The sequence below is a fragment of the Apodemus sylvaticus genome, chromosome 2 (assembly GCF_947179515.1).
Source record: "Apodemus sylvaticus chromosome 2, mApoSyl1.1, whole genome shotgun sequence".
Classification (NCBI taxonomy): Eukaryota; Metazoa; Chordata; class Mammalia; order Rodentia; family Muridae; genus Apodemus; species Apodemus sylvaticus.
In genome coordinates, this window is record NC_067473.1 from 184,519,536 (window position 1) to 184,543,623 (window position 24,088).

Below are 24,088 nucleotides of genomic sequence, written 5' to 3' on the forward strand. Positions count from 1 at the left end.
AAACAAAAAACAAAAACAAAACAAACAAACAAAAAAACCAAAACCACACAGGCAAAGTGCAATGTGCAGAACAGAAAGTCCGATGGTCACAGGAGTCACGCTGGCTGTTCCGAGTCGGATGCAGGATACCCGCAGCCTTCCCTTCACACACCAGAAGGAAACTGACTGAAATCAAGAAGGTGGGAGTGAGGGCCACAAATGGGTTTCTGCAGGTAGGTGCAGTACTTGTGGAGACCAGAAGAGGGAACCAGACCCTTTGGCAACATGAGCGAGGCGCACTACCCTCGCGGCAGGTCCCAGGGATCGCCTACATCTGCTTAAGCAATCTCCCAGCTGAGTCATTTCCCTAGCTGCTTTTCTTTGTCTTCTCCTTATTGTTGTTTGGCCTTGTTTTTTTTTTGTTTGTTTGTTTGTTTTAGTTGGTGTTTCTTTTTTTTTTTAAAGAAAGTGTCTTGTACCGCTCTCGTGGGCCTCAGACTCACTTTACAGCTGGGGACGATCCTGCTTGTCTTCCAGCTCTGCAGTTTTTAATTAACTGTACCCAGGGGTACGGGTTAGGAAGTAAGGGTTTGCTGCCATCTGGTGGAAGCTTCACCTATCTACAAACAAATAAACTAGCCCGTTTTCTGCACTGGTGTGTGTGTGTGTGTGTGTGTGTGTGTGTGTGTGTGTGTGTGTGTGTGTGTGAAATAAGCTAGCCGTGTGTGTGTGTGTGTGTGAAATAAGCTAGCCGTGTGTGTGTGTGTGTGTGTGTGTGTGTGTTCCACCTTTTTTTAAATGCCAGTGTATTGCACTGGCTTAGAGCCCTCCTAATGGGCTAGGCTGGCCACAGAGCCCCAGGGAGCCTGTCCCCACCTACCTGGGATTACAAGCAAAGCACACACACACACACACACACACACACCCTTTCTTTAGGTAGGTTCCAAATGTCAAACTCAGTTCCTCATGATCTCATGGAGGGAGTTGGTCCACTGAGCTCTCCCCAGCCCCCAAACAAAGCTACTCTAAAAGGAAATATGGAAACCAGGTGTGGCAGCGTGCACTTGGGAGGTGAGGCAGGAGTATTGGGAGTTCAAAGCCGGCCTCTGAAACACAGCAAGTTCAAGTCCACACAAGACGAGACCCCTGTCCTGTCAAGCCAAAGGCGATATGAAATCTCTTAAAAAATTAAATTATTTTTACATTCTTTGCTTTGTCTTGCTTCGGGAAGAATTACCAAGCTGTTGCTTTAGTGATTGGTCCCCACGGTGTAGAAATGCCTGAAGCAGCCAGTGGGAAGCAGAGATGCCCCGGTGTTGCCCGTCCCACAGGACAGGATGGGTTCCAAGGCTGCGTTAGCTGTTCCTAAGATGTTGTTTTCTCTCCCACAGGCACAATCCTGAACTTAAGGTCTCTAAGTCACCACATCTGCACAGCTGTGCATCTGCACGTCCATAGCATGCAGCCTGCCGCTGTCACCTTTGACTGCCTAACTCGAGTGTCCTATGGAAGTGACACTACAGAGAACAGGTGACGAGTCTGTATTCACATAAAGTCCAAATGTCTGTATTATCTGATCCATAATTAAATGCTTATTTCTACATTTCAACCATGGTTTCCTGGCCCTCTGTGCTTCTTGAAAGTTAATCTGCATCATCTAACATTGCGTGGCCGAGGCTCCTTGTGCTGAGTCAGGGAGTCGTCTGCACCTCAGCTACTCCGTGGTCTCACAGAATAAAACTCACGGTCTGTCCTCCAGTGCCGTCCTACGCGTTGATGTTTCTACATTCACCATAATATTTTTAGAAGAGCCTGTTCTTTGGTAACTTGCAACCGTGCGCGCTGGCTTTCCAATCGACTGTGGAAGTCCCACAGGAAGTGCTCTGTTTGCCTTGGACGGCACCCCTCTGATTCTACAACAACCGTCAGGTAGTTACATTCTCCTGAATAACTTAACTTTATAGCCAAATGCTAGTTTAAAGGGTTGTGCTTGGGAACTACGCTCATAAGTAAGACTGTAGGGTTTCTTTCTCTTTTCAGTTCTTAAAGTTTCCATCTTCAAACTTACTGGTTTTAGCAAGTGCACCTATACACGTTGATAATTTAAACATTTCCCGAAGCCAGAGGCGTCAGACGTGCATGATGGAAGCAATCAAACAGTAGGGCCCACAGCTCGGGGACCGCAGGAACCTAGGCACAGCAACCACGCCTTAACGTCTGGCCCCCTGCACCAAACCTTGAAATTCCAGATTAATATAGATCAAGGCTCCTTGGACTCCGTGCTTTGGACTAGATAATTCTGTCAGGGAGGAGAAGGTAGCCCTGTGATAGCCATCCTTGATGTCCAGTCCCTTTCCCAGTTGTGTCAATCAAACGTCTCCAGATACTGTCAGAACCTCTGACAGACTACAGCAGTACAGCAGTTCATGACCAGCCCTGGTTGTTATATTTGGCTTTTGTTTAAGGTTGTTTTGGGTTTTTTTTTAACTTTAAGGAAAGCACAACCTCTCTGACATTAGATCCCCTTGTCTGTGAACAGAAACTACTGTGTTTGCAGCTGTGGTAGTTCCTGTCCATTCGGCCACTGTATCTAGTAAATGCAAACTCGGTGTGCGACACTGTCCACACTGGGGAGCTGGGTAGGAGCCTCCCTTATGAAGAACAAGACCGTCACTGACAGATGTACACACCATGCCCAGACAGACAGACACACAAACAACCACACACTGTGATAAAGCCACTAGCTGGCAAAGGCTGACAGGCGAAGCAGTGTTCTAAGGCATGGGCTCGCCACACTTTACCCAGCCAGCCCAGGGTATTCCCCTCTCTAGCAATTGGCTCAAGTCACAGAGCTAACAGCCTGTGTGTCCACATGTTACTGTGTACAGGATCTGACGACGTTTGGGTCTCCTGGAGACAGCACTTCCTGTGTCAAAGCCTTGCAGACTGTCCTTCCCAAACAGGCAGACGCACTAACTAAGCTGCTCCACTCTGCTTTCTCCCCCTGGATTATCCCAAGCTGACCCTGCTGGTGCATACCTACAATCCCAGCTACCTGCAAGACTGAGACAGGATGGTCACTAGTCCAAGCCTAGCCTGGGCTACCTAGTGAGTCAAAACCAGTCTATCATTTAGTGGAAACTAGACGTGGAGGTATTGGCAGAGTGCTCGCCTCACATGGCCAAGGCTCTGCCTTCAAGCCTCAATAACACACACACACACAGTTACTTAACAAAGAAACCCCAGGTGTTGGTTACAGTATGAAACATTCTCCCTACTATGGAGAGCTGGGTAGGACGCATTATGAAGAACAAGACAGTCACTGACAGACATACACACCATGCACAGACAGACAGACAAACACATAAACACACTGTGACAGAGCCAATAGCTAGCTACAAGGACCCTGATGCTGGTGAGGATGGGGTGCTGTTCTCCACCCTCTCCTTCTAACAAGAGGGAAAGTGCACAGTACTTCCTAGACTCTTGTGCACACTGTGTCTCCTTTTTTTTTTTTTTTTTTTGGCCACACACAAGGAAACTCGGGTCCAAAGAGAGGTTAAATGTCTGCATAGCGTGTGGTGGACAGGGGCATAGTCAAGCAAAGGGGGTCATGGTCTTTCCTTTGTACTACTGCTCTAGGCTCTCTTTGCCATTGTAAATAACCATAAACTCAATAGCAGCTAATGATTAGGTCATCTTTCTTTTACCAGGAATGTCTAAAACACATTCATGAAAATGAGATCATGGCCCTGGTATGTCCAAGTCCTCTGCTGGGTGCTTCCCTTCCGTGCAGTAAAAAGACAATCCCCAGCCTGATTTTTGAATGGTATGAGAACTCAGCCTGCTCTCCCTACTGCAGGGATCCCCAGAAGAACTCTGCATGAAGCCACCCATGGCTGTACCCCAACCTGTGCACCAGTACCCCCACCCCAACCCCAAACCCCGTGAAACTCTGCCATGACTCCTGGTAATGGTGGTTCAGCCCACTCGGGTTTCCGGTTGCCCCAGCTTCTCAGATTTCCAGGCTTCTGGGAGGTCCATGTCAAAACATATCACCCTCTCACGCCTCTGCTGAGATCATTTGTGCTGATGAGATCAAATTCTTCTTTATCAATCATACTTGATCCCTAAACTCCTAAATGCCGAGAAGCCTGAGGCCATCAATCTGATACCTGGATGTGTTCTGAGTACCTCAGGTTAACCATAGTAAACTAAGGGGTGGGCACTAGGGTGCTGATCAAGAAACTGTCCCTTCTTTGGAGAATACCTAAGCTAATTAGTTAATAATTAGCTGAATTACTTTATTGATCAGTGTGGCACTTTATAGTTTCTCTAGGTTGGCCACTGCCCTTACCAACCCTGCAAAGCTGAAATTCTTCCGCCTGTACTATTAATAGTCTCCTGCTGATTTCTGCCGTCTGGAGACATCTTCAAGCTCCCTCCCCTTGCCCTCACCAGGCCCATGTCCTCAGAACTGCTCAGTGGTGTCTGCCCTCTGCCTCCTGCCTCTGGCTCCATCTCTCCCAGGGTCTCCACAGCAGCAGCAGTCACCCCTGTCCACTGGCACTTTCTGTCAGTGAGGTCCCCATCTGGGACACCCCATGCAGGACACTTAATGAGCAGACAGAAATAGACACAGCGTGACCAGGAAGCCAACTTTTAAATATTATTTCACCTCAACCACATTCACTTTAATTTAGTAGCCAACAGATAGCCTATAGCTACCACATCGGACAGTTCAGCTCCAAATACTCTCCTTTAAATGCAAATTCTGCAGTTCTCCTTAGCTTCAGAGGTAACATCCACTCCCTTCCAGTTCACAGACAAGCCCTGAGCTACATTTCTGCTCCTGCCAACCCCCCCTTCAATCTTCCAGAGTAACCGTTCAAACTCAAACGCGTCCTTGCAACGGGCCATTCATAGGACCCCACACGCTTCCTCGTTTGAAGGCGAGCTGAATTCAAACGAGGAGGAGGAGGAGTCCCTTCCCTCTCCAGAGTGTGGGCCATGAAAGCTGCTGCTCATGATGGATAAAGAATCTGAGCCCGACACCACCTGGGCTACACAACACCAGAAGGGGGCAACCATGGCTATAACACACAGACTGGGAAGAGTGATGCCCAACATTCTAAACCAAGCCACAGACACAGGACAACCAGCTTACCCCCCTTCCAGTGGGCCTCCCTTGCCAGCTTGCTGCCACCATCAGGGGTGGAGCTGGGGCTTGTGGCACATGTTAATCAGGTTCTCTGTCCCTGAGTTCTAGTCCTAACCCCTGCGGTGGTGGTTTGGGTTTTCGAGTCTTTGGCTGTTTTCATCTTTAAAATACCTCCCGTGCTAGAGCTGGAGAGAGAGAGAGCTCTGCCAATAAAGTCCTCCCCCTGCAAAGATAAGGGCCTCAATCTGATCCTCAGAACCCACACGGGAGCGGGGAGGGGAAGGATGGGTGGTTGCACACGTTTATAGCCCCAGGTCTAGAAAGGTAAAGACATGGGTCCCTAGCCGACCAGCCTGGCCTCATCAGCTAGCACAGTAAAAATGAGAGGCCCTGTCTCAAAATACAAGGTGGATGGACTCCTGAGCAGAGAAATGTGAGGCAGTTACAATTCAGGACTCCATATACAAGCATAGCTGTTAGCATTCTGTCTAAAGCTGGCCTCTCTCTCTCTCTCTCTCTCTCTCTCTCTCTCTCTCTCTCTCTCTCTCTGCCTTTCTGTGCCTCTACTACCCTCCTGACTTCCCTCCCCATGCCCTTAATGAACTCTATTCTATACGATACTGTCCACGTGGCTGGTCCCTCAGGGGGAAGGGATGCCTCAGCAGGGACCCACTGAGGCACTCCCTTCCCCCACACCTAACTACACCTCCGTAGAACATATCTCCCCCCTTTATCTTCTTATAAACACATCAACAGCCACCCTCCACACACGTATACAAACACATACAAACACACACATTACATATGCAAACAGAAATATAATAACTCGGTGGCCTAGCTGTGATGACGAATTTCAGTAGACAACTTGGTGAGCTCTAGCATCTGCTGAGAGGAGGGTCTCTGAGCATGCAGGTGGGGGCTCAGCCTGAGAAGGCTGAGGTGGAGAGACTGGCCACTGTGGGCGGCATCATCCCCTCAGCTGGACGCTGGACTGCATGAGGAGGAAGCCAGCTGAGTGCCAGCATTTAAGTCTCTGCCTCCGACCAGAGATTGGTGCTCAAGTTCCTGCTGCCCTGACTTCATCATGATGGGCTGCACCTTACAGCCACCAGATGAAGAACTCCTCTCTCACCTGAACTGCTTTTGTCTGGGTGTTTTATCAAAACAACAGGAAAAATAACCAAACCACCAACCCAGAATTATCATAGGCAAAAACTGGGTTATATAAACTGGCCCTGACAAGACAATGAATTTTGCAGAAAGGGGTTTCGTTGTTCATTATTTCAGAGAGAGAGAGAGAGAGAGAGAGAGAGAGAGAGAGAGAGAGTGTGTGTGTCAAACGGCACAGTGCCCAGGCCTTACCTCTGCAGCTAAGTAGTTCCCAGTTGCAAGATGCTTGAACCTGAACAGGCTGTTCCACTGCCCCGCACCTCCGCGGCATGGATCATGGTGAACCACCTAAAGAGAAGGAGGGTCTCAGTGACCAAATGGCACCTGCATGCCAGCCTGCCATGTCAACAGCCACAGGGGACCCTGCGGCAGCCCACACCATCATATATGACAATGTGGAAGAAAAACAAAACTTTCCATCAGAGAGCAAGAAACATGCCCTCTCACTTGTGGGTGCCCACGCCTCACACCAGTAAATGCTGACTTGATACAAAGTTCCTGTCAGGGGATAGAAGCTCACAAATGAAATCCTAATGCTAGGGATGAAGAGACAGAAGGACGGACTGCCCAAACGTTCAAGGTTGCTTTGTTCTGCACAGTGAGTCCCGGGCCAGCGGGGCTACAAGGTGAGACTCTGCCTAATGTGTATTATTACTAGGCCACAGAATTGGGAAAGTATGAGCAATACAGCTGCATCAAAGCCAGGTGCCCACGGGCTGCGTGACACCCTTTCCGGGAGCTGCATAACGACCTTACCTCCTTGTCTGATTTTCCAGTTACACTCTACTTCAGTTATTTTCTTGAAATTTTGTCAAGAGCCAATTAGTTCACTATGCTACTGCCTCCCGTAGCCCTCCTCTGCAGGTCTCATGACTACCCTAGCTCTCTCATTTGCCCATGCCCAAGCAGCACCCCCTGACCACTGAAGACAGGGTGCTAACAAGTTTGCTAAAAATGCTAAAAATGGACACTGTGCCACCTAGCTTTTACTGTCAACTTGGCACAACCTAGATTCACCTGGGGAGAGTGTCCCAATCTGCCTACACCAGATTGGCCTACAGACTCGTTGCGTGGATCTTCATTGGCATAGGAGGGCCCAGCCCATGCTGGGCAGCACCATTCCCTCTGCAGGACTACTGGGCTGTCACTGAGAGCAGGCTGAGTATAGACCCAGCGAGCCAGCCCGCAGCAGGCCTCCATGGCTTCTGCTTCAAGTTCCTGTGAGAGTTCTCTTCCTCCCCTGCCTTCCCTCGGGATGACTGTGACTGGAAGTGTGATCCAAACCAACCCTCTCCTCCCTCCCAAGCTGCTTTTCGCCCTGGTGTTTGTCAGAGCAACAGAAAAGTAGAGTAGAACAGATAGAAACATTAGTCATTAAATGTGAAATGTGATGACGTTTATTTTAGCTCTTCTGCTACAGTGTAAGTTTTTCGTTCCTTTTTATAACCCCCAAAACCTGTCAATTTTATGTTAGGTCACTATGGAAACTACTGCAAAACATATGCCTTCAACACAAGGAGTGAAAGCCAGCTGTGTTTTTTTTTTTTTTTTACATGAGGCTGAAGCTGGAGGATCACTCCAAGTTTGAGGCCAGTGTAAGATACAGAGTGACAACTGTGTGAAAGAGAGAGTGGGGGAGGGGTGGAGGGAGGAAGGGTGAGGAAAGGGGAAGGAGGGAGGAAGAGAGGAGGGAGAGATGGAGGGAGAGATGGAGGGAGAGATGGAGGGAGAGAGGAAGGAAGAAGGGGAGGGAGGAAGAGAGAAGGGAGGGAGAGGAAGAGAGGGAGAGGAAGAAGGAGGTGGCATGTTTGAACTGTTACAGTTGCTGCTGTAGGCTACTGTGTTCATTAGATCTCAGAACTGGCTTGTTCATGGGGACTGTGTATGTCTTCTTTCCTCCATTGTTTGGAATAGTTCCTTAAATAAAAAGCCACATCTTATACCATGCTGCCATGCTTAACTAATGAAAGCTTTCAGAAATATATTCTCTTTCTCTGCCACAGAGTCTTGATACGCATCTCTGGCTAACCTGGAACTCGCTTTGGAGACCTGGCTGGTCAAACTTGTGGCCGTCCTCTTGTCTCAGCCTGGTGAGTGACATTCTTAACTACGAGACTCTTGATTTCAATAGCACTCAAAGGACTAATGTGCACCATTCTCTGTGGTGATGAGGTCTGTTTCTGCCCCGGCTCAGGCAGGGCCACAGAGGCAGCTTCCGGTCTGATCAACCGCGGCAGATTCACAATGGAACTCTTCTCTTTTCAATCCCTTGATTTGTTTATCTACTTTATAATGGCTTCCATTGTGGCATATTCCTCTCAAGTTGGTCACAGCCATAAAGAGATAAACGTTAACTCACAAAAAACCATTCCATGTCATAGGCACGCTGTCATGTCACCGTAACAGCAAAGCAAACAGCCTAGTGTATCTCTTTATCTAAATATTTAGTAAAAGTGCCACTCCCAAAGTACACACCTCTATTTCCCAGAGTGCTTTAGAACTAGTGGCAGAAGTTGCTGATTGACGCAAGGTTGTTCGAAGGAAAATGTGCTGTTTTTTCTCATAGTCATCACAGGTCAGAAACTTCTCTTGTTCCGCATGAAACAGTCTCACAACGTCACCCTGGAGAGACAAGCAAAGAAACGCTGTCCGTCCAACAGCCACAGGGACCAGCAGACAGGAGGCCTGGCAGCCCCTTGCTGGGCTCCGGTACTCCAGGCCATCGACTTTCTTTGAATGACTGTGCACATTTCAGGGTACTGGGGGCTGGTGTTCATGGAAATGTGAGGATGAAGATCTGTGTGGAGACTGCACTTACCCCTTTTAACACATCCTCTCGATAGGAGCTGAATTTCATGAATAAAGTGACTTTCCAGCTAGTGTTACAATTAACAGCATTCACCTATTAACAGAAAAAGGTGTTAAAAGACATAAGACAGTGGACTCTATATTCCGTACCAGAAATCACCATTTTGAACAGGAAAAGAATAAAAAACAACTGCAGACAACAAAGTGTCAGCCTCCACAAAAGCATCTTCAAAGGACCATTCAGATAACAACTGGTACCTAGAGATGCCATAGGGGAACTAACTCTGCTAAGATGGTACCTCAGAGACTCTAGAAATAACACCATCTCCCTCCCTCCTTCTATCCCTCTCCCTTCCTTCCTCCCTCCCTCTAGAGAAGATCAGTAACCGCCCCCACCCTCACTTCCTGACTGGGTTCACCTCTCTGCAGCCCGGGTTGTCCAGGAGCTCCACGTTGCTGGCATGCAGCGGCTGCCCAGCATTTACAGGCATCAGAATGACCTTATCTCCTACGACGATCTAGGAATCAGAAACACACACGCTGAGGCTCTGTGGGGCTGAAAACTTTCCAGCAAGCCCAGCAGCACCCTGCCTCCCGGGCCTGTCATCTTCTACAGCTTAACTCTTCCCCCTGAGAAGCAGGTTCAAATACACACTCATGCATACAGTCTCATGCTCCAGTGCCCTGCCAAAACCTGCCCATGAAAGTGGTCCAGTCCCATTCCTCTTCGGTCTCCATGTCAGACGGATTCTTCAAAAGGCACTGGGTTATTTTCTTCCCACAAGACCTTGCAGCAGACATATTAAAGGTGGCTGCCAACACACTCTTTAGAATTTCAACAGGGCAGCAGAGAACAAGATCACTCAAATGTTCCCTCCCCACTAAAAGGCAAGTCTGGTTATCTGATCATCCCCTAATCTCAGAATCATGAAGCAACCAGTGATCTTCTGGATTCAGGAAATATAGGGCAGAACACGACCTTATAAAAATGTGTGCTTTGTCTGACCTGGAGCCTTTGGGTCCCTCTTATTTGAAATGTCCAAAACCAGAACAGTGGGATTCTGTGCTTCTTGTAAAAATAAGAATCATCAGGGTTCCAGGAGGAAGCACAAAATATCAAAGTCTATGTTGACATTCATCTGTGCGATACTGACAATGTCTACTTACTTGCATCTAACTCAGTTTAAAGCAATTAAAATTCTCTTTTCTTGGTGGCAGCTACGATGTGATCTAGTGACTGGAGAGAGACGTGTACTGCTAAATTTCTTTAGAAGATGGTTGTTACGCCATCTCTGCTCCCACCTGTGGGGCTTTCCCACTCTAAAGCAAAATCAAAAACCTTCCCTTTGCGTGTTTCACACCAGTTGCATATCAGAAGAGTTATAGATAAGTTTGATCTGTAGCTAAGAAAAACCACTGAGACCCAATACATCTCCGTCTATCGTAAACCAAAAACACACATTCACACTTCCAGTGTCATGTGGCCCTAAGTAGATAATGTTGAGGAGTCATGTTGGCCCAAACTATCTAGAGATCTGAGTTCATCAGAGAAGCCTCAGATTCACCAATCGAACACTGGAAGGCTGCCCTTGGTGCCCTTGGGTTTGTGGGACAAGAACCGGCTCCTTGCAGGATTGGTCTGCGGTCCTCACAAACACTCAGGCAGATAATGCAGGCAGACACTAGTGTACAGATAATATATATAAGTAGAGGCTGGAGAGATGGCTCAGTGGTTAAGAACACTGACTGCTCTTCCAGAGATCCTGAGTTCAATTCCCAGAAACCACATAGTAGCTCACAACCATCTGTAATGAGATCCGATGCCCTCTTCCAGTGTGTCTAAAGACAGCTGTGGTGTACTTACATATAATAATAAATAAATCTTTAAAAAAAAGTAAATCTTTGTTTTAGAGAACAATTAAAAGGGGCTAGGAAGACAAATGTATCTAAGAAATAGCCCACAATCTCAGGGAATTCACATTACTAGATACATTGGAATTATTCTCAGAGGAGTGAGGCTTCAGGGCTGAAGTACTAATGGAGCAAGGTATTGTCTAAGAAGCTGTCTTTCTGGCACATGGAGAGTGAGGGCATTTCATTTTACATCTTAGAATCAGCAACCTTGGCACTTTAGCATATCTTAGCAAAGAAATTGAAATCCCTGAAGCATCTGTTGGACCCACGTGATGGCTATGTCACATTCAAGCTGCAGTTTCACTGGTGACGATGCCACCTGTAGCTGTCTGTCCCTGCTATGAAATAGTACTTGGAACAATAAGAAGAACCTCACAATAGACGTCAGAATGCCAGCGCCCTAGTTCCACCTCTGCAAAAGATGTCAGGCACATCGCTTTGTAAAACATCAAAGTCCACTTGCTAGATAGAATCCCTCCCTAAATTCTAGGCTTTTCTACTGACTTAAAAAAAAATCCCACCTCTTCACACCTTGCAGTCTGCCATCAGCATAAAGGACCCTTGACTACTTACGTCAAGATTAAAAATAAAAAAGTAACTACTCAAACATGAAGAGGCTAAGTGGAAATGAAATATTGATGTTTTCACTCATGAGTGTCCTTATGCTTCCTCAGGTAACTTAGCAGCAGCCAAGTACTTTGTATAAAGCAGACTGTGAGGGAGCCTGTGACCGTTTTCCCCAAGCCTTGAATTCCTACGGAGTGCAGCCTGGTGCACTCAGTCCAACCCCGGGTGCTATCTGCGTCATCCTCCGCTTGAGTTCAGAGGTCTGCTTGCTGAATGTGCACCACCTAATTTGCTACCTCACTCATTGGTAAATAGCAAACTACGATTTAAATATTCCTCTAAACATAGAGATTTGCTCTTCATTTAATATACGTCTGCAGAAACTCAGTCATGATTAGGCCACACTGAAAGAGGCAGTATTTGCAACCGCCTTCAACAAACTACCATAGGTTGGGGTTTCAAAATGCTGCCTATTCCTAGCAAAGAGAACAAGAGTTGTGGTACAAGTCCATGCGCAGCTGATACAGGGCTGTGGCATGCCAGCTGCCCTCTGCAACCTCCGTCACACACAAGGCTACACCAAGGTGAACAAACGCAGTGACTGTTACAGCGAGAGGCAAGGTGGAAGACCTGCAGCTGGGCTAGTGGAGCGAATCCAGATAAGAACAACTTAACGCATTGTGGGTGGCCGCAAACACAGGGGCTTCTGTGAAAGACTTTGTTCTACTGAAACTAATTGTCTAAAGTAGTTGGTTACATTCAACTCTCTACTGATACCATCAAGGGCTTCTAAGGAAGAGAAAGGAGGCCCCAACTAACTAAAAGCCAAGAGGCCGGTTCCAGCGCCATCATGGTCTTTCGTAGTTTGAGCTTAGTATTCCTTTGGCTTGCTCTTTAGTTTTCATGACCACCTGTAGATGGCAACGTGGGGGTTGCAGGGTTGGGTACAGCATTGCAAGGGAAAGTGTCCTGGACGGAGGTAGTTCGCAAACTGCATTTTAGCCCTTGAGTAATTGAGAGTTGAGTGTAATGAACTGCATGCGCAGAGTGAAGATACAGCCTGCTCACTGCACAGATCAGCTTAGTGGGGGAGGGGAGCGCTGACTCTCCAGGGAAATCCAACACGGCCCTGCATGCCATGCACAGCAAGCCTTACCTAAGGAAGACATCACCAGAAAACTTATTAACCCAATTAAATCATGGCGCTCACGTCCTGTGGAATTGAATTCACACTTTAAAAATTCACTGGAATAAAAAAAAAAAAGATTCTCTAGAAAAAGAAAACATTTCGAATGCACAAAATACCTCCAAGCACACTAAAGATGTAACCAAAGGGTCGACTGTGAAAACTGACAGAGAATTTATTTTCACGTCAGTCACTTTAACTTTCTCACGTGCCACGGTTTGCTCATGTGGCCTTTGTAAGGAGTTTTACTTTATGAACCAGCCTTGACTGAGTATCTTCCAAGTGCTAAGGACTATCACAAAATATCAAACTTTTAGTCAGATTTAGTGGTGCACACCTGTAATCCCAGCAGTCTGTCAGTAACTGAGGCAGGAGGATCAATACAAGTTAGACGTCAGCCTAAACCATATAGCAAATGCTAGGTAGGGCAGGAATATGGTGAGATCCATCTTGATAAATAATCTGAAGCTATAGTTCCTATGGAATTATTTCACTTTTTCCCCTCTCTTCTACAAAATAGCAGAGAAGACCTGAGCCCGTGATTCTCAGCCTGTGGGTCATGACCCCTCTGGGACCATTGAAAGACACAGATGTTTACATTACTATTCATAAAGACGAAAAATGATAGTGATGAGGTAACAACAAAAATAGTTTTATGGTTGGGGATCATCACAACATGAGGCGCTGTGTGAAAGGATTGCGGCGCTGGGAAGCCTGAGAACCGCTGATGTAAGCAGCCATGACATCACAGCCCACTTTGTGACATCATCAACAATGAGAGCATGCCACAGCCCCTCCCCTCAGATGCTGGACACCCAGGGCAGCACTGTGAGGAGAAGGCTGTGAAGACACTGATCAGAGCTTTGTCGTGACTCTGGATGTTCCCGTTCATCCAGAAGGCCAGGAGGCAGAGTGGTCCTCTCCCTTGCAAGCGAGCTCAATCCTGACTAAGAGGAAGAACAACCTGCCTCTTTGCAAAGGCTTTACACACTCTGCCTGGAGACGACTCTAACTTGAGCTGATATCTGGCCTGTGATTTCTGAGCATGGTGTAAACTGTGAACAAATGCATTTATCCTAGTTTAAAAAAAATGCTAACTCAAAATATGTTAGAAAGTAGTCACCCATGTATGCAAAAATGCATTAATGTAACCCATTATTTTATATGCTACTTTAAATCATTTAGAACGAACTGTCTGAAGACTGCACTTCCCATCTCTGTGTGTACTTCCCGAGTTCTCTAAGAACACCACATGATGCTTGTCTCCCTCTTGGCTCTGCACACACATACATTATCACCCTCACTTCTCAGCTTCCAGAAGGGATGGATGTAGAACCAGGACCCTTCGTTCCCCGCAGCATCCAGTGACACACGCATGGCGTTCTTCTCCAGTAAAGCAGGTAACCTCTTGTTCACGGTCAGGTACTTGTTGCTTTTTATATGCAGTAGCTGCAGGGAGAAGATGTATATTAGTGTTCGTAACCACGGTCTCCTCAGTAGTTATTCGCATAGATCTGCACACCACGGCCTATGGTGGAAACTAAACAGGCGACCTATTCTGAGGCTCACAAGCACCAACTTTCCGGCTACTCCTCACCTCTACTCTGAGTTATGCTCCGAGGATGATGCTGACTGTGTGAGGCAGGTACACCAGGGCATGCTGAAGACATCTTCTCCTACTGAGAAATAACAAACTAAAACCTGGCTTTCTAAAATGACCTGAAGGGTCCCCCAGATCCCAGTCATTATCAACACTGGTACAACCACAAAAGCAAATCTGCTTTAAAAAAAACTGGGAGAATGTATACACCTACCCCTGTGTCTAAGCACTTCTGCACACAGACAGCATTAACTCCTGCTCTGTGGCATCAACAGAGTCAGCAGAGAGGCACTGACCTCCCAGTTCTCAGAGGCATACAGAAGGAACAGCCCTTGCCTCTCCCATCTCCATGGTGCTGTGAACAGAGTCTTCCCCAGATATAAACTTACTGAATAGAAACATGAAGATAAAATAAACTTCCCATTTACTTTCAAGGTCTTTCAGAAGAGAGTGGTCATTTTAGTACCCACAAGAGGAGGCTGGAGTAATTTCAGAGTAAAAGGCAAATCTTTAATTGGGGAAAAAATCATGTTTGAAAAACTCAATGCACCACCCTTGGTTCTTTTTGTACCAATAAAGGCACATAGATCCAAGGGTCTGGGAAATAGCTCAACTGATAAAGTGCTGCCTTTACAAGCATGAGTTCAGTCCCCCAAGTTAAAAAGTCAAAATAGGAAGGAAGACAAGGTGAGACACACACTTGTTATCCCAGCACACGGAAGGCAGATCCCTGGCAGCCAGCCTACCTGAATCCACTATGAGAGAGAGATCTCGTCCCCAAAACAAGGTGTGACAGCTCCTAAGAACAACTGAAATGAGGCTGACCCCAGGCTTACACACACAGAAAACTCATACATGCTCACACACACACTCACACACACATTCTCACATTTACATACTCAAGCATACTCACACATATACACACACACTCACATTCATGCCCACGCTCACACTCATGTACATGTACACTCTTAATACACTCACACACTCACACTCGCATTCATGCACACTGACACACACTCATATACTTCACACGTACTCTCACATTCACACACTCATGCACTCACACACATGCACACATGCATGCACACACTCATGTATACATACACAAATATACACACATACACATACTCATGTACACTTATGCACACCATATACACACACTCATGCACACATACACAAATACACACACACATTAAACACTCATGCACATACATGCTCACATACACAAACACACACTCATGTACAATCAACTCATGCACAGTCACATACACTCACACTTGCACTCACACATGCACACTCACACACAAACACAACTCACACACTCACTCATGCACACATATGTAACACACACACTTACACACACACACACCTGAGTGTGTACCTATATGGTCCATGTCAAAAGCTCAGTCAGTCCTTAGCTGAGAAGACAAACATTTCTACTTGAAGTACTCAAGAAGAACCTCAAGTGAGTCACCAAAACTCTGCCAAGAGGCACTCTCTGGAAGACTACTTGGGGGTGTGCAGCCCCACCAAGCTGAAAGCCACTCTCCCTGTCACTAGATGAGGTCTCACTCTCCAGAGTCTGAGACCCATCCTGCCCCGTGGAGGGGACAGCTTTGCCCTGCCCCCTGGCACATTGCCATTCTCCCAGGACAAGATATCAGGAGACTCTGTTCTTTAAAGCAGCCGTATAAAGTACCTCATTGTGGCGAAGGAACCGGTGCGGCCATTGTTACCATTTTAAACATCATCGTCTTTATGAGCACACAAGAGAAACACTTCCCTGGTCTCCCTTCTGGGAATGGCTATATTTCTAGACTCCAAATGAGCACTATGCTGCAGACCTCCCCTATGGGGGCAGTGACAGGGTCATTCCTGGTGGCCAAGCAGCAGAAGAAATGCTCTGAGCAGGTTTTCTAAACAAGCCTCACCCCTGACTTTACCTCATCCAGTTACCCAAATGCCTCTCCAATGACTGGGGCGTTATCTCCCAGTGTGCTGTGTTTCTTGGAAAAGATTTCACAGTCTTTTTGGAACAAGGTGTGGCACTTACTATCAAATTAAAAAAAAAAAAGCCAAAAAGATCCAAATGAAGCAGGAGAAAGGAGCGCAGCGGAGATAAATCAGGGTTTGTGTGTGAGCTGACGGTGAAGACTGAAAGCCAATCGAGGAATACCTGTTAAATGTACAACTAGAAAACCTTTCCATCAACCCAGGGAGAAAGAGACATCATCAGCATCTAGCAGCAGCCCAGCCATCTAAAGAACTGTGTCTTATGGGCCTTAGAAATCTTTTTGTGAGGCTGGAGAGATGGCTCAGCAATTAAGAGCACTGTCTACTCTTCAAATCCCAGCAACCATGTGGTGGCTCACAACCATCTATAATGAGATCTGATGCCCTCTTCTGGTGTGTCTGAAGACAGCTACAGTGCACTTACATATAATAAATAAATTTTTGAGCAGGAGCGATCAGAGGTCCTGAGTTCAATTTCCAGCAACCACGTGATGGCTCACAACCATCTATACAGCTATAGTGTACGCATATACATGAAATAAACAAATAAATCTTTAAAAAATTCTTTTGCACAGTCTTGTCTTGTGTGGCACCCATCCAGAAGTCACTGAATGGATTGCCCATGTCCTGGGCTTGGGGGCCTGGTACAAGACATACGCAATACATACATGGTATAACGGATGTTTACTGAAAATGTCATACGAATTACCATCCCCACCAAAGAACAAGCAAGACCCCTCAAGCATCAGTGCACCACCATGGGATGATTTGACAAGTCACCCATAAAATACTTTTCTCTTTGATGACAAAATGGAGACTTACTTGGATAACATTGCTGTATTTCACAATTTCTCCCAGAAGTTTCCTGTTCTCTGACTCATTCTGCTTTTGTTCAAGCTCTGCGGCATGCTAGGAGAGAGCAACGGAGTGTTCAATGTGGAAAAGCAGCAAGCAGAAAGAATGGTTACAAAGTATTCTCAGAAAGGATGGTTACAAAGTATTCTCAGTAAGAAGAATAAATCAGACTGGCTGCATCGCTGGGGAGTGGGATGGGGTGGGGGTGGCAAGAGTTAAATGATTATAAGGTGGCAACTTCACACATTTTGTGGGAAGAAGTGGGTTCAAGACAGAGTTTCTCCATGTAGCCCAGGCTGTACTGGAACTTACTCTGTAGACCAAGCTAGACTTGAACTCTGAGCTCTACCAGCCTCTGCCTCCCAAGTGCTGGGATTAAAGACAGGCACCACCACGCCCAGCAAGGAAGTTTTCTTTTACTGAGAGCACCCAGATCCCAGTGCCCGTGCACCACAACTTTGCAACCTATGCTGAATTCAGCCAAACCTGTCCTGGGCCATTTACTGCTATACTGCGAGTTTCAGTTAAGTAGAAGGCTCTGTAGAACTAGGAACTTTTTACTGTATAGCATGAAACTATTTAAAAAGTGGGTGAGTCAAAGCCTCAAAGTATAGCTTCCAATTCTGAGGGTGCCTGGCATTTAAGTGATACAAGACAAATTCATACTCAGTCAAACAAGAAAAAAAAAAATCTTTATTTTCTCCATAGTCTATCAGGAAAAAATAAGTACTTGGTGGAATAAAATATGATTAGATTTACTAGTCAGGGATTTCTAATTCATTTTCAGTTTGTTGAGAAGCTTTGGGGATGTGTGCCCTTGTGCAGGAATTAAGCAGGCACCGTCTGCCCCTGAAAGGTCTACCCGTGGGCCACGCCTTCGGTCTATCTGAATCGCTGACTCTGGCTGGCTCGCCCACCCACCCACCTACCTCAGGAGGAAGATGGCTTACCTGGAGCTTCTTCAGCAGGGCAGCCTCGGTGTGGTTTCCCTGCTTTGCCTGCTTGGCTTTCCAGTATTGCTTCTGGGCAGAGTATCGATTCATAGGACACACTTTGAAAAGGCAGTCTGAGGAAACAACAGACAGAGTAATAACCAAGGCTCCCGGCGCTCTCTAGAACCTTTGTAAGGCTGGTTTGGAGTATCGGAATCTCAGCATCTGGGAGGCCATGCAGAGGTCACGCCAGTCATTCTCTGAGCAATTCTTAACTCACTCCACAACATCCTCTTCAAATGCCTACTTACATTTCATTAAAATGGACCTTTGTCCATCAGGGTTCTGAGGAACATTCTAGCTAGGGTAATTCACGGGAAAGCAATGCAGCGTGATACAAGGCAATTCTCCTTAGCTGGCTTTGAACTTTTGAGACAGGGTGTCACATAGCCCAGGCTAGTCTCCCTCTTACTATGTAGACAAGGATGGCCTTGATCTCCTGATCCTCCTTTGCCTTGCCAGTACTAGGATTGCGGGCACAGACATCACGCCCCAACAATGTTTCTCACCTGTCGGGAGGCATTTGATCTTGGAACATGAACAGTGACATGGACTGTGGCCATCCAACACTCAGGAGGCTGAGGCAGTAGGATGGTGAATTCAAGGCCAGACTCTGCCTCAAAACAAAAAGCAAATGACAAAGATGTCCTATCTGTTCCTATGCTGTGATTCCTTCTCCATGCTCAGTATATTTGTTGCAAGAACTAACAACCACACAAACATGACAGTCACATGGTCCCCTCTGGGCTCCAGATGCCTGGGCTGAACACAAGGTGGAAACTTGAAAGCTGGTGTAATAAGGAGGAAAAACACCAAACAAAGCAAAAGCCGAAACTGGAGTCCCGATACCAAATACCTAAACACGCAAGCTGGAAATCATAACCACAGGTGAGTATGGTGGTGACCCCTCAAAAGCAGAGGAGCACAGCAGTGACTTCTAATAAAGAAGAGACGGCTCAGCCTCTCTGTCTGCAGCTGATGTCACAGGATCATGAGGGGACTTTAACATAAAACAGACGCCAGCTCCCACGGTCTGCAGGGCCTTAAGTGCCCTTCCTGCTGCAGTGGCAGAACTCAGCCAGTCAGGGAGAGGCCAGGGAAGGCTGCTTGTGCCTTCCTCCACACAGCCCAGGGCCCCAGGCAGGGAGCAATGACATCCTAGTTAACCCTGACATCACAGAAAAGACAGCAGTAAATGAAACCAGACCCAAACATTGTCACCATATTTCTAACACACAGGCACACACACTCACACACTCACATAAACACATACACTCTCACACATACACTCACACACTCACATTTACATATACACTCACACACACACATACACTCTCACATATATACTCACACACATACATACACACACACAACATACACATATACTCACACACATATTTACACACCTACACTCTCACATATACACTCACTTACACAATATACATACATACACATACATACACATACATACATACACATACATACACATACACTCACACTCAGACATATACACTTTTACATACACACACATTCACTCTCACATATACACTCTCTTACACACATACACACACTCACATATACTCACACACTCACACACACATATTCACACATATACACTCACCACTCACACACACAAACACACTCATGCGTGCATGGGCACACACAATACAAATACATACAGATAATTTAAAAAAATACTAATTCGCCTTGACTTTTGTTGGGCTGGGACCTCTGACCGCTGTGCTGAGATCAATGACAAGGAGGTCATCACAGTATCCCAGGGCTATGCTGATGGCAGTGGAGGCTAAAATAAAATCTGGAGACACCCAGAGACCTGCTGACCACCATGTCACACAACTTGGGCAGGGAAAGATGCCCTCCACTGCAAGCCTACAGATACACACAGCCTGCCTGCGGCCACACAACACTAACACAGGAGGAGGAAGATGTCCAGAGACCCGCCCGCTGCCATGCGTTGCGGGGAAGGGGGTGGGCAGGGAGAGAGGCCCAGAGACCTGCCTGCCTCTGCAGGACTCCCTGGGGAAGAGGAAGATCACCATAGACCCAGCCACCGCCATGCCTCATGGGCGGGCTGTCAACACCTAAGGCCCTCTTGGGGCCACGTAAGACAGAGTAGGTCACCCAGTCTGCAGCGGGAAGCCACTACAATATGCAAGCGTGTGGTGGGCAGAGAGGAGCGAGAGAAGTGCAGCAGTTTCAGCATTGTAGAGGGAGACAGAACTGGAGTTTCAGCATTGTAGAGGGAGACAGAACTGGAGACACAAGGCCTGAAAGGAATAGCCAGCCTGCGTAGCCACGCCCCCATCCCGCCGCCTGAGGCCCTGGTGAAGTCCTGGCTCATGCTGCTGCTCTGAGGGCCTTGTCTGGGTCAGTGGCTATGTGGCAGCAGGGGTTGGTGGCACGTATAACCAGTAGAGACCATGGGGAGATCCCTGGGCTGGGCAGCCACCTAGGACCACGTGTGTGTCCAGGATCTGTGCAAAACTGGCTCAGTCCCTCACAGACTGCAGCACTTGGGAGAGTGGGCTCCATGCCTTGACTGCGCAGCCTGGTGAAGCTGACTCTGGAGGCGTGGGTACGGGTGAGCTGGCCTTGAGGGCAGCGGGAAAGCTGACCCTGCCTCCTGAAGGGGGTGGTATTGGGTGGCCTAGCCAGAGCAGTGCTGTAGAGTTCCCCCTGGTAGTGCAGATAAGGGACACCCACTGGGCTGACCAGCTCAGCCAACACCAGGACCTACATCCAGGACTCTGGAGTTGGCAAAATCTGTATTATCTGTGAACTGTTAGGACATATGAAAGAACCAGTCCTGCTGATCCAAAACTGAAGGACCTCCCTAAGACTGAACAATAACAGGAGAACCCAAAGGCGTCCTGTGAGGATCTAATAATATTGATGGTGTCACAGAAGCCTTGAACCAGACCAATGACTCATTGCAACGAGCATTTGCAATTGAAGATGTGCAGACAGAGGGACACGGTGCTGGACACACTATGACACACTACGGCTTCCACAACAAGATGTTTTCTGTGTTCTTTTTGCTTATTTTTATTAGTGTGTGTGTGTGTGTGTGTGTGTGTTCTTTTGGGGGGAGGTTGCAAGGACAGAGGGCAGATACAAAGGTGATGGGAGAGAGGACTGGGGTGCATGATGTGAAATTCACAAAGAATAATAAGGTTTGGGGTTTTTTTAATTTACTAATAGCAGGCTGGTGAGATGGTGCTGCAAGATATTTCCTATCCATTCACATTGAGTCAGTGAGAGGCCAGTGATTGGAGAGGAGAGAGGAGGAGGAGGAGGAGCTAGGAGAAGTGACTGGAGGAGAGAGAGGGGGGCTCTGTGGACCACAGGAGCGGAGAGAGAGGGAGACACGGGTATCCAGATGGCTTCAGACATAGTTCTGGTGTTTTGGAGAGGTTAGAAATACTGAGATAAGGCTTTATCATTGTAAATTGGCATTATGTAATTGGGAGTTTTATATACATAGATATATTTGGTTAACTATTCAAGTTTAAGAGTCATGCTTTACCGGATACTTGGAAGGAGTGGGTGCTGGGCAGAATCGTGGGACTCCCACTGTTTACAGAGTCTATGGTGGAGAGGAAACACAGCAGGGATTCTGTGAGAGTCAGCTAGGAAGGATTGGCTTGGCGGCGACAGTGAGAGCTGACCTGAACGAGGCCTGCCGGGACTTGGTGCAGAAGCCTAGCAGGACTGTACTTTATATAATTATTTTCCCACTACAAGATGGCTCAGAGGTTAAGAGCACTGGCTGCTCTTCCAGAGGTCCTGAGTTCAATTCCCAGCAACCTCATGGAGGCTCACGACCATCTATAGGGGAATCTGGTGCCCTCTTCAGGCAGGCAGATGAATGTGCAGCAGAGAACTCATTAAATAAATACAATTTATATACATATATATCACTATCAATAAATGTTTATTTGGTTTGGCAGTGCTAAGGATTGAACCTAGGGCCTCGAACATGCTAGGGAAGCACTAATCTACAGCTCCACTAAGATATAACCCACACCCAAAAAATGACAGTTAATACGCAGCAGAAAATGGACCCCTTCAAGCTGCTAACCCAGGCTGGAAGACCATCGCAGCTCCTCCGTGACTCAGAAGTACCTGGCGCATGCTCATGAGGACCAAAGGCTGCAGCTGAGACATGTTGTCCTCGGCAGTGCATCCCTACACCACTCAGAAATTATGTCCTACATGCTAGGACAAAGAGGGTTATACCGAGTTATGAAGCACAACCCTGGAAGAAAGTCTGTGAGTTAATGCTGTAGACTCTTTCGACAAATACGAGGCAGTGACCAAACTTCGCCGTCTCGGTACAACAGAATCGCAAGTCGATGCGCTCTCTCTCTCAGAGCAGAGCCCTGTGATCCACAGCCCGTCCTCACCGACTCAATCACTTGTGAAAAGAGGAGAAACAGCTCTCTCACTGGCTACAGATTCCTATCAGTTCATCAGGAGGGAAACTTCTGACCCAGAAAATACTTTTTTGTAAATACCAGAACACTCCAATGCCACTCCTTTGAAATGGCTTCTCTGGGAAACCAGAAAAATGTCAGTGCAGACAAGACAGCACTGAGGCCCGGCTGAGCATGTGGTTGAAGTGGTTAAGAAACAGCAAACATCCAACCTCGCTTACTGTAATTGCCCACAGGAGTCCAGCCTGAGCGCTCCAGCTCAGGTCCCACACTTAGGAAGCCCTCTCTGAAGTTCCCCATGGTGGAGTATGGAGATGTTGAATAAAGACGCATGCAGCAGACACATACAGCACATGCGCAGATGCGCAGACGCACACAGCAGACAGACGCACACGGCCGATGTCAGGGAAGGCTTCCCAAGAAGGAAGCAAACACAGAAGGGGGATGCAAGGTCACTGCAGCAGAGCCAACAGCTGTACAAGGCACTCCAGTGTAAGAAGCCCAGCACCTTGGCTGGGACGTGCAAACAGAGTGTGTGGCTGAGGTCCGGACCTGCAGGGAGAGGCTCCGGGCTCAGGTGCACCAACACAGCCCATAGAAAATGCTGAGCTCTCAATGAGCTTCAAGCTTTGACAGCACTCAAAAGGTGACAAGAGCAAGAGATCGGAAAGTGAGCACAAAAGCCTTGAACCACTACGGTGAGACTCGGTAAGGCTCTACACTAGAATGGACAGGACCAATGCCTTGTAGCCTTGTGGCTGCGGGCATGCAGTTGGGGAAAGGGAGGGGCAAAGTGGCCCAGATGAACAAGCTTCCACCCATCCTGCCTGACGGGCAAAGCCTCCATTGCAAAATCCCTTTCGCGGCAGGGTTTAGTCCAACTGCCCCTTGGGAATCTCTCACAGGTAACGTTTCATTTTATAAGTCAGTAAATAAAGCATGAGAGTTAGGACTGACAGACAGTCTGGACTGACAGACCATCGGTCAAACAACTTCAACGAAAAAGCTGGGGGAGTGGAGCTTCTGTGAGATTAGTTTTTTCCGCTCTGCCTCCTTCGGGGATGTTAGAATATGAATGCTAATTGTGGGCTGCTCGGATGTTTTGTCCAAGTCTAAGTTTACTGCCTAATGAAAGTGTTAATAATGCCTGCCACACCTAGTTCACAGGACTGCTGAGACGGACAAGAAGATAAAATCTCTCAGTGAACTTGAAAGCCTGTCATAAATGTGAGTAGGATTAATGTTGCCTCCTCTCGGAGGTGACTAAGCCCTCAGCAAGCAGCAAACAGCGATCCGAGGTTCCACCCGAACACACCCCAAGAGTGTGCAATGAACACGCTCAGCCTTTCCGTGGGAGACGTTCCAGTGTGTTTTTGTACAAAA

General features: G+C 47.3%; 1 protein-coding gene across 2 annotated transcripts in view; it reads right to left on the reverse strand.

Annotated features, from left to right (window-relative positions):
- Itpr2 (inositol 1,4,5-trisphosphate receptor type 2) overlaps window positions 1-24,088 on the reverse strand; it is a 410,062-nt gene that overhangs the window by 314,436 nt on the left and 71,538 nt on the right. For both annotated transcript variants that reach the window (XM_052175272.1, XM_052175273.1), the window contains exons 3-9: window positions 18,207-18,322; window positions 17,224-17,310; window positions 14,076-14,234; window positions 9,538-9,636; window positions 9,129-9,212; window positions 8,786-8,932; window positions 6,503-6,598 (exon numbers count right to left, since the gene is read on the reverse strand). In XM_052175272.1, the coding sequence (XP_052031232.1) occupies window positions 6,503-6,598; window positions 8,786-8,932; window positions 9,129-9,212; window positions 9,538-9,636; window positions 14,076-14,234; window positions 17,224-17,310; window positions 18,207-18,322 (788 nt within the window). The remainder of the gene's footprint in view (window positions 1-6,502; window positions 6,599-8,785; window positions 8,933-9,128; window positions 9,213-9,537; window positions 9,637-14,075; window positions 14,235-17,223; window positions 17,311-18,206; window positions 18,323-24,088) is intronic.